This window comes from Gastrolobium bilobum, unplaced genomic scaffold, assembly GCF_033153095.1.
Source record: "Gastrolobium bilobum isolate Gb01-03AN ecotype WA unplaced genomic scaffold, APGP_CSIRO_Gbil_v1 utg60503, whole genome shotgun sequence".
Classification (NCBI taxonomy): Eukaryota; Viridiplantae; Streptophyta; class Magnoliopsida; order Fabales; family Fabaceae; genus Gastrolobium; species Gastrolobium bilobum.
Genome location: NW_026896511.1, coordinates 168,254 through 180,065, shown reverse-complemented (window position 1 = coordinate 180,065; position 11,812 = coordinate 168,254). Strand labels below are relative to the sequence as shown.

The 11,812-nt window shown below is 36.4% G+C and overlaps 1 protein-coding gene across 1 annotated transcript in view; it reads right to left on the bottom strand.

Annotated features, from left to right (window-relative positions):
* Window positions 1–1,240: 1,240 nt before the first annotated feature.
* The window catches only part of LOC133300144 (pre-mRNA-processing protein 40A-like), a 29,205-nt gene continuing 18,633 nt past the window's right edge, over window positions 1,241–11,812 (bottom strand). The window contains exons 27-29 of the mRNA XM_061499643.1: window positions 2,733–2,835; window positions 1,724–1,996; window positions 1,241–1,615 (exon numbers count right to left, since the gene is read on the bottom strand). Of these exons, the coding sequence (XP_061355627.1) occupies window positions 1,502–1,615; window positions 1,724–1,996; window positions 2,733–2,835 (490 nt within the window). The 3' untranslated portion in view covers window positions 1,241–1,501. The remainder of the gene's footprint in view (window positions 1,616–1,723; window positions 1,997–2,732; window positions 2,836–11,812) is intronic.

The following is an 11,812-nucleotide window of genomic DNA, read 5'->3' as shown; positions in this document are numbered from 1 at the left end:
GCTATCAGGTGGTGGTGTACGTGACCTGTTAGTGATGGATGATGATGTTGGCTCCTTAACCTTTAAGAGGAGAAGAGAAAAGGATCAGATTGAACCACGTTGTCATTGCTTACTGTCTCTTTCAATATGAGCGAAGCATCTCAGTGGTTGCATATATATTGATGTGGTTATACGGCACCAAATTGGTAAGGATTGAGTAAAGGGAGGTCCGGTTAGTTGCCATAATGAGATCATATCAGGAAAAAAAAATGGGAAAACAATTTTATTTTTTATTTTTTTTAAAAAAGGTATTGAAGATAAGATCTTGATCCCACAAAATATGTATTTAAAATATGTTTGTTATTTTCACCAAAAAAGCATGAGTGTTATTTAAAACATGTATGGGTAAAAGCATGTATTTAAAATATATTTGTTATCTTAGTTTATCCCAGAAAATACCTCATGCCAATAAATTCTTACCACCAAGGTTAATGAAAAAAGGGCAAAGATGAATAAGAAAAAGAAGGGGTCAAAGGGGAAGAAAGGGAGAAACAAGCAAGGCACATAAAAGGAATAAGGGCAGCGATTACTTGGCCCTATCATGCTAAAAGTACCAAGTAATATTCGTTATTTTTTGCTTTTCTGTGTGAAATAATGACTTCTTAGTTCATGCTTTGCATTGACCAAGAAAATAAAAAAAACAATAAAACAAGGCTTGACGGTATCGCACTATCTATAGTCTATAGTTTAATGCCAAATTGCTTTCCCAAATAAAATTTAATGTTGAAAAGTTAACTTAGCAATAATTGTGATAAATTTAACAAAGGTAGTGGGGTGGGGAAGTTAAAGGAACAACTGCAGGTTGTTTCAAATATCTACTAACATCAGATAAAACAGCACAAGTACCTGCTACACCTTAGCATGAGTGATAGTTTGATTTCTTGAATATGACAATTTCGTGTCAGTTCTAAATTCCCTCCTGCGCTGTTACAAAATTCCTCGCTGTGTTGTGTTTCGATCTCAGGCCGCATAACTGTAAATGATAATAGGACAAAAGTAGAACTCATGGCAAACCATTACTACGAAACCTCGTGATGATTTTACTTTAGCCCTTGTTATCCAATACCTATGATTGCAGCTCATTATCATTATGAACGAGATATAGATACCACTTATTGTGGTAACAAAACAGGTTTGGTCAAAGAAAGAGAAACAGTAATGATGGTAGAAATCAATTAGATAATAGAACTAGTTACAGGAAATCAGTGACATCTCAAGAACCATAGCAAGTAACTCGAATCCCATTCAGTATAGTATGGCTCTCAAAACACTACTCTGAGACTGTTCAATTATAATGATGCTACTTATGGGCCAAAATTAGATCGGATAAGAAGCATCAAAGTGCCCATACCCCTACCAGGAAGTTCTCTTGAAAATTTATATTTTGATAATATTTGAAAAACATAATACATGTTGAGCATAACAAGGTAATCACCACAGGGGTTCGAATAGAATAACATGACTACCATCTATCCACATTATCACCAAATTCCCCATCTTCAAGATCTCCATAATCACCGCGGTGGTCTCTCTTGTGTCTTTTGTGCCGGCCTTCATCTGATTCATGACCAGCATGCTGCTCCACATATCCCAAAAAAAAGGACAATCAGAGAACAACAAACGATACCAGAAAAACAAAAGAACATAAACATTTGTAAAACAACCAAGTAATAAATTAGCGTACACGTCTTGATTTCTTGCGGTCGCTGCTGTGACCATGAGATTTCTTAGTCCTCTCTCTATCCATTTCATCAGGACTTTGATGCTGCTTCCGTTGTTTTCTGTTATCATCTTTCTTTTCCTTGGAGGGTTGGATCTCAGTCAAGTCCACACTGTCACTGTCTGTTTTATCCTTCTTATGTGCATCCTCTTTCCCTCTTTCACGCCCTCCCTCTTTTTCCCTTCTTTGCTTCATTTTTCTTCTTTCTCTTTCCTCCCTATCTTTTTCCTTCTTTGCCTGCAGAAAATTATATTTCAGAACTTCATAGATACCTAGTCAAGCCTTTTTCTATTCCCTATCGGTTAGACATATTGTTATCCAGGTCTCAAAACTATTCCATTCCTGACAATGAAAATAGATTCCCAGTCATGAAAATAAAGTACTACTAGTGAGGGTTTGAAATATTTGAAAATTGTTTTACTAGGAATTCCGCAATTTGTATTTACTCGGAAAATTCATTTATATCCCTTCTTAATGATTGGGAGAGCCACCCCCTATAATGGATCAGACAGTGAATAATTGGGTAATTAACGAACCGGTGGATATATCCAAAAATATAATAACAAGCATGCATTAATAGTAGTACTTTACACCTTAAAAGAAAAAACAAACAGCAAAAATTAAGCACAAGAACATGCTTTCATGTATGATTGATAATACAATTAGCAAAATGTCTGGATAGAACAAGAAATGCATAAAGTGGTATTAATGTAGCAAATAGTATCATGAGTGACAATTATGATAAGTTGATAATTGATATTTGCAGTCATACAGCAATCAACAAGCTGACTGATTTATACACAAAATTCACATTCCTTTTTTCCCCTTTAATTGTCAGAGGGATTTGCGCTTTATATAAAGATAGTTTGATATTTGTGTGTAAGAGAGATAATGAATGACTCGCATAAATCTCAAATATAGATGCAATGAGCAGATAAATCTCAAACATAGATGCAATGAGCAGAATTTGTACCCTTTCCTCTTTTCGTTGCCGCTCACTCTCTTTTGCCTCTTCTTTCAGTTGTGTGATGTAATCCTCAAATATTTCCTTGCAAAGGTTTTCATCTCCGATAGATCTATAGAAAACATACACCCAATAAAAGTAAAAACAGGAACATTAATGTTGTCATATCAGGAAATAGCAGTGCAGAGTGGCCAACCCCAACAACATTACAGCAGTATAGCAGATCGCAAAGTGTCAGCTGAACCGAAGATTGTTGATACAATATAACTAATTTGCAATACACACATGTAAAAGCTCAAAATTGAAAAAACACTTAAGATTACGCCATTCATCATTAATACTCAATTAATAATCCTTATAGTTTTAAATCTTTGCCATGAATTCAATATTCAATTAAGAAAAAAAAATCATCATTCATATTTGTGAATGTGTTATGAACAACTTAAATTACGAATAACAAGTATTAAAAACATAACCAAATAAGCAAATTAAAAAAGAGCTATTACTAAAGTAGGACAGGGATGTCACTTAGCAAAAGAAATGGATGTCATGTCAATGACCAAAAGAAAAGGTCACTGATGTATTTTCAGTCTGGATCAGTTACTTGGGAAAAAAAAAGTTTATAAAGAAAAAAAAAAGTCCAGATCTAGTCACGTGAGCTCTGTGAAAGGGAAAAGGCTTGAAGCTGCCACCAAAACAGAGCTGAACAACCACAGCAGTACATAGCTGGTAAAAGAGCGGTAGTGGCTTAAAAAAATTTGGGTTACCGGGAATTGGCCAGAACAGAGGGCACAGCCATCATTTGGCTGCAATAGCGAAATACAATGCTACAACAGACCGGCTGCAACACAACATAGCAACACTATATTGCTGCAATTCACAATTGAGTGCTCAAAATTTATTATTGAAATTTGGATATCAATCAGATGTAAAAGAGTGTTAGAACATATTCATTATCCACAGTCAATTTATAGGGTATCTTGTTTCTATACACCTCCTTTCCTTTTGCCTAATATTAAAGAAAAGGTGGGGTGAAGGGGGAATATGTGTGCTGGAAAGTATCTCCATAAATCTCCTACTTAGGGACTGTATGTATTGTAAATAATTAAAATTTAATTTGTATTATTTTCTTTAATTTCCTAGTTTTCTAGATTCCTTATTTTCCTAGATTTCTAAAATTAGAAATTGTAAATCATGCATAAATAGAATCTTTTGATGAGGATTTCCTCAAAAAATTCACAAATTTCTCTTCAGCATGGCCTAACATTGGAACCCAAAACACGATCCGTCTAAACCCCGAACACAATTGTCGTCTTCCTATCCATCGTCTAAGGCTAGCATCCAACTCGTCGTGAAGGTCCAGTTCCACCCAAAAACCATCAACAACCATCTTTCCAAGCACCATCAACAAAGACCCTGCCACACACAACCTTATGAGTGAAGTCCACATGTAACCTTCCTGGCGTCAACTCCTCAAATTGTTGATAATGTGCTGCTCGCCAATGACCCTTCATCCTGCCTTGGTGGTTAGAAATCCAATTATATTCCATCTTGGTGGTTGGTTGTTGATATCCACCTTGGTTGAGTACTGTTCATGCACCCCTCTTGCTGCATGCAAGTGTCTAGCCATGTGCCACCAGTCATCAGTGCCAACGTCTTCTCATCGATCCCTTTGAGCAACTATGGCCTAAGTCCAAGTAGTTCATTTGATTCAGAAGGTCGTCCTCATTTGTCCGACGTAATAAATCTATCTTGTAATGTTCCCGTTACTTATGCCTTCTCTAGTACTCTTGCAATCACCTAAGAAAAGTTTAATGATAAGAATTATCTAGCTTGGTCAACCTCCTTTGAGCTTTGTTTTCTCGGTCAAGGACCCCTCTAATCATCTTGAGAAGTTGATGTCTAAAATTCACTTAGAGGGTAATTGACCATTCTGCTCCTATATTTAAAAAAATTTACCACTTTGCCCCTTTTTTTAAACTATGTATTAATTTTAACCTTTTATCAAAACTATATACCAATTTGACTTGTTTAACCACATTGACTGCGACTTACTCGAGTAACACAGGCAAATGAGCAACTCAAATTTGGATCCATGAATATTTTTTATTCAACCCAAGTTCTAATGTCTTGTCCATGTATAAATGGACAAAGGATGAGTGTTTGTGGGTCTTTTACAATTGAGGGCAGTCCCCACATATTTGGACTTCATATATGGGTTCGAGGGTTCAAAACAATTGAGAACAATCTCCATTCAAGCTCTTTATACCCTAAACTAAATTTAATAAACTAAGTTTTATGTACATAATTATGTTCATGAGGCATTGCTTTTAAAGATTTATGTCCATTTACTTTGTCATTCCTGAAACCCACGAAGGAAGCATTTTTTTGGAAAATTTTTTGACCAAATCCCCTCTGGATATTTGTCATTGCGTAGATCTCGAAAAGTTACGCGAAATCAAAAAAAGAACACCCGGTTTGGAAAACCAAGCCAAAATTTATGCTCTTTCGAAGTTTACATCATTTTAGGGTTTAAATAATTGAATGGGGACTATCCTCAATTTTGGACTCACAAACACCCACCCCAATTCCATTAATACATGTAAAAGACATTAGAACTTGGTTTGACTCAAAGATATTTGTGGATCCAAATTTGAGTTGTTGAGTTGCTCATTGCCCTTATTTACTTGAGTAACTGGCTTTAGTTAGTTGAGTAAGTCATTTTACTCGAGTAACTAGCCCAGTTACTCGAGTAAATAAGGGCAACGTGGTTAAACAGTAACAGATTGATATTTAGTTTTCGAAAAGGAGCAAAGTGGTAAATTTTTTAAAAACAATGGCAAAAGGGTCAATCAGCCTCCGTTAGAAGATCAAAGTCAATGAGAGAAGTTCTATTATCAATTATATGCTCTTTTATGGCAGTTTGTGGAACCAATTTAATCAATTTCAAGATTTTAAGACATGTTTCATATTTTGGAACAAGGCTTGCAGTCTAATGACATTCAGCACTTGTATAATTTATCCCAAAAAATTGGCCTCCCTTCGACGACCAGATCATGACATGAATGGTTTTATTGCTGAGGCACAAGCTGCAATAGAAAAGTCGAAGATGTTACCATCTTGAGGGTTTATTAAATAAATTGTGGATAACTTGTATGTGGTATTGGTCTCACACGTCATGCACTCTCTAAAGTAATCATTATAAATGATCAAGCCACACTCGAGACTTTTTATTCCATTCACAGGTTTCTCGAGAAAATTGTCAATGTCACTCAATTTGACATTGGTCGAGAAGAAGAAAGGAGATATTAAGTTATCTCGGACAAATCACCTTTTACTTTTTCAGTAACAGTTTGAAGAGAATTGGTCGATGAAGGCAGCCAAGAAAACTCAATCTTCTACTACCACGCTCGCTCATATGAGTAATTTATTTGTATTTCCCATACCGATAATAACTCAACACATTGGATTCTTGATTCAGGTGCCTCTGACCATGTGGCTGGTAATTGGTCATTTTTTTCCTTTTGGGGTGATGTATCCCAAGGTTCTTTACATGGTATCAGAGCCTCGTCGTCCCCCACTTTCTCTTGTGGAGTTTCTTAACACAGGTAGGCTGGGCCTGTTGCATTGTCCACGCTTCAAGCCCAATGGGCTCTCGTGTGAGGGGGCGTGTTGAGATATATAGTCCCACATTGGTTGTATGTGCAACTAATGTGGAGTTTATAAGGCCTTGGGCACTCCCACCCTTTGAGCTAGCTTTTGGGGTGGTGTATCCCAAGGTTCTTTACACTCCATTTGATTTTTCTCATTGTTTTCAACCTAGTTGATGATTTTGAAGTGTCTGCCCAAGGTATCGGTCATATTTCACCCATTGCATCCATATCATTAAGATTAGTCTTATTTATACTTGGATGTCCTTTTCATTTGATTTCCTTAAGTCGACTTATGAGATTCCATAGCTATTTGCCAACCTATAATTTTCATTCTTTTGTCATCTAGGACCGTGGTAAAGGACAAAAGATTGGCATAGGATGTGAATCACATGGACTTTACTATCTAAGTCAACCCCTACGGTGGTGTGTGCTGCTGCTGAATCTCCAAAATTCCTCCATCGGCATCTCAATCATCCCAATCTATCAAAGCTTTAACAAATGGTTGCAAATCTTTTAATTATGAGTCATGTTAACTTGGGAAGCATGCTCAGGCTTCCTTTCCCAATTCAGTCGAATCGAATAGAGTCTAGTATTCATGTTATTCATTCTTATTTATGGGGGCCAAATCGTGTCATCACACCCTCTGGTATTAAAGTATTTCCCTATCTTTATTGATGACTTTTCACGATGTACAAGATTATTCTTAATGGAAAAAATGTTTGTGTTATTTTCCTTATTCCAATCTTCCATTACTGAAATTCAGAATTAATATAGAAAGTACATTAAGATTATATGCAGCAATAATGTCAACAAATATTTTTCCATTCTTCTCATGGTATTTTACATCAATCGATGTGTCGCGCACATTCGCCAACAAAATGAAATGGACGAAAGGAAAAATTGCCATATTATTGACACTGTTGTTTGATCAATTGTATGCCCTCATCTACTATTAATAATCACGTTCCTCATTCATTGTTAGTTCCCGAAGGTCTCTTATATTTTGTTCCTCCTCAGTTGTTTAGGTGTACTTGTTTTGTCCATGATCTTTCTCCAGGCCGAGATAAGTTATCTCATCATACTATTAAATGTGTATTCCTTGGCTATTGAAGGTTGCAAAAGGGATATCGTTGTTATTCTCTTGCCACTCACCAATGGTATACTGATAGAACTGGATCAGAGATGAAGCAAAATAACTACTAAGAACAGAGTATTTTGGCCCAGAAGGAACACCTTCTGGATTTCCTGCATATTGATAAGCTGAAATTACAAGCAATTGTAATGAAAATAACAAAGACTCAAGCTACTACAATGGAGGTTTTCCTATCAGCTACGAAGACAGAAAATGGAAAGAAAGAAAGATACAATTCAACAGATTAGAGAGGTGTTGATTCTCTCCCAATCTGGTTTCCCAGCCCAAGTCCCAATTTCCCATCTCTTTTTCATGCTTTTGCTCATGCCACTCTACACCTTTTATTCCCTCTAACAGCCATGCCACCTCAGCACTGCCCTCCTTCTTTCCTCTAACAAACTCATTCTTCTAGAATATTCTGACTAACAGACTTGTCATGCCCCCGTAATCCCCTACTACCCAACTTACATATACCTACATATACTTACGTGACTATATTCATATCATATACCCTCTACAGATGTCACTTTCTTTAAAGATATCCTACTTAATTTTTTTTATTGAATCTAACATGATTTTTGAGGTTTTACTTCCTATATCTCCTATTTAGAGCCTATATATACATTAAATATTAGGAATTGATATGTATTATTTTCCTTACATTCCTCATATTAGACATCGTGAATCATACATATATAGAAGGTTCTGCGGAGGATTTGCAAAATCAATTTGCAAAGCTCTTTTGCACAATGTGCAAAAAGAAGGACATCTCCATGGATAAATTCTTTCGGCTTAAAAACAGCAAACGATAATTTGTGGTAAAGTCCCAATATTTACAAATATAGTTATTAAATGCAGATTGCAGCCGACAGAATAAAATCACACATACCATACATATAAATCCTAAAAAATAAAGACATTCATTCAGACATTATTCGGAGATTCATAATTAAAAATAAGGCCCCTATTATTCTCTGTTTCAAAATTCCAAAGTATTTGACACCAAAAAAAAAAGGATAGAAATGGGCTTCCTATCAATAATATCATCAATTATCAAAGCATTATCCCTCTGTTTCTAAATGACTATAAGACCAAGTAACAGCAAGGAGAAAGACCATTTGGTCATGTTATATTTCATGCTCTTACAATATTTCCCTATTTTCTAATTGTCATTTTCAATTCTAATATTTTATCATAGTTTGTTATTTTTGTAACAACCTACTAGGGATATATCTATGGTAAGTTGGTAATGAAGATGAAGATTCCAAACTTCTCTCTTCTCCTTCCCAATTTTCCCCTTTTTCTCTCAGCTATTCGTCTTCTTCCCCGTTCTTCTTTTTCTTCCCGACCTCATAATTTTAGCACTACAATATCCTGTTAAGCGACAAGAGAGACAGAGACGCAAAGACAAGAGAGAGATGAGAGGGAGTCACAACACCATCGAGAGAGTAGGCCATAGTAGTTAAAAGCGAATTGCGGCATGTTGCGGCCAACCCTGAAAAACACTATAGCGGGTTGCGGTTGCGGAAATAGCAAAATGTATTAAAAGAACCTAGATACACCATACATATATATGCTAAAAAATAAAAACAATCAATAATAATAAGGAATTGCTCCAAATTCCAAAACAAACAGGAATTCCAAGTAGCCAATTAAAAGATCTAAATATTGTCAAATATCCATGCTATGCCAAGATTTTCCCCTGTGGGTTTCACCAAACCACAAGAAGAAAGAGACTCTCATGTTTGGTCATTGGTTGCCATCTTCAAGTTGGCTGAAGTCAAAACCAATAATAAACTAATAATAAGTAATAGCTATACAGTCATCTATCTAGATTCTAGACCATATCCAACACACACAAAAAAATAAGTTACAATTTCTGACTTAAAGTTACAGACAAAAAAAAAAGAGTTAAAACTAAAAACCATATTCATAAAAAAAAAATACAGCAACACTAATGGATGGGGAAGATAAAAACAGAGAAAAAATAATGAAGAATAAAAAGACTCTAGGTTGGGAATCACTCCCTCGTGAAAGCAAATCCAGCTTTAGATAAAAAAAAATCATAAAAATAAAAGATGGAAAAGAAATTATAAAAAGAAAGAGAAGGGATTCTTATGCTTAAAAAAGAAAAAAGAAAAAGAGTGAGACACTATAACAGAGAGATGAAGACACGAAGAAAAAAACGGAATGAGACACTACCAGAGAGAGAGAGAGAGAGAGAGAGAGAGACTATAAGAAAAAAAAAAAAAGACACCATAAACAAAGCAAAAAACAGAGAGAGAGACACTAACATAAAAAAAAAAAAAAGATAGGTAGACAAACTCGAAAAACAGAGACACAAAGGATGCTGGTCGCCATCTCCGTCGCTGGTCGCTGATGGCTGGTTGATGTTCGAAGAAACAGTGATGGAGCGAAGAAATGAAGGGGAGAGAGAAGGATTCAGATGTTTTAAAGGTTAAAGGACGGAAAAAATCCTTTAAATGTTACTGTTATGATTTAAAAATGAGGGCAAATATGTAAAGTTGGCCTCTTTCACTATAGAGGCGCAATAGCTCCACGATTTGCGGTGAATGGATGAAATAGCGGCCACTGCAGACGCTACTTGTAGTTGGTGTGTTGCATTGCGCACTGTAGCGGCCATGGGCCACAACGCCCTACAGTAGTGCTATTGCGCACTATTCACTTCTATGGAGTGCGCTGAGGGTTTCATACTAAAACCCAATTATAAGACCAAAAGACCCATGAAAAATAGCTGTTAGAAATTAAAAACAAGGGAAAACTTGGAATTCCACATTGTTTCCCTGCCACAACGCAATTGCAACCGCAACTCTTAACTGTTGCGTTGCAGCACGGCTAATAATGGCCACCTTTCGCAACCCGCTACTACTGCGAGAGAAAAGGGCATAGTTTTTAAGACCAAACCGGACTGGTCGGAATAGGCTAACTGTGAAACAATTCAAAAGTCAGCCAGGTTAAGCCTTCAAAGCCAGACCAGTATTTGAACAAGCAAATTAGTCATGAACCGATTGACCGAGAACTAGTCACAGTTTGACCAGCCGAACTAGTTCAAATTAACGCATAAGTTGGCACAAAATCTCCTACCTCAAGTTTGAACTTGGGTCTGAAGTGTAACTCCATCCCATCGCCAGCTACCGCTTGTACAAGGTTGCTTCTTGTTAAATATGGTCATAACAATAAATATATTGTCCATGATGCATGGGTATTCCTAAATAGTTATCATATATGGGTACGTATTTGGTACCAGCACTTATTGGGTAAACATGGTTACGTACCCAATAATCACTTACCACTCAAGTACAGATCAGTGCGTGCATAACACCAAATTTTGTTGCTAATTTGTAAATTTTGTTACTAAATGAAACAAACTGTTACTTCACTGTCTTCAAAACTTATGCCTACTTTAAATATTTGTTGCTTACTTGAGTTAGAACATATGAAAATTGGATTTATATTACATGATTTTAATACTATTATTTATGGCTTTATATTCCTATATGATATATCCTCTAATAGCCATATCTTAGTTTTAAATACTGTCCTACACCCTACACATACCAATACCGGTATGCCTACTCATACCTATTCAACATAATATATTGTATGCCTACTTAAATATTGTGAACACAAAATTCAAAATAATATCAAGGTTCCCATTGACATTATTGTAAGGGCGATTAGCCACTATGCCAACCGAGCTTATTGCTTCTAAAATCTTAATCAATTTATCATATTCGTATATTGTTTTATTTTTAATAGAGACATTTTAAAAAATATATTTCCTTATTTAATCTATAACATATAACTCCGCCTATGTGTGCTCGCATGCATGGTCTGTCCCAAGCCAGGATAAAGGAGGAGGGTTGGCGTCAGGTGTAGCGAACCGGCCATAAAAGGCAGCTATATTTTATGTGATGAACCCTTATGATTTTTCGTTGGGGCGTAACCTTCATAGCGACGCGTTGCATCGGGCCCCGGATGTAGCGAAACAAGGCAAGGCGCTGCATCGGGCCCCGGGTGTAGTGAAAAATATGCTATGGTCTTTGCCTTAAAGCAAGGCGCCAGGTCTTCACCCGGATTTGGTGAGAAGTATGTCAGGGTCCCAACACGCAGATGGGCGAGCGTGGCAGGCAAGTACAGCCCAGGGGTTAAGGATGCGATTAGGAAGTTGGAACATAGGAACCTTAACGGGTAAATTAAGGGAGTTAGCAGATGTTTTTGCTAGAAGGAAAGTGAATATTGTTTGCTTGCAGGAAACTAAGTGGGCTGGAGAAAAGGCCAAG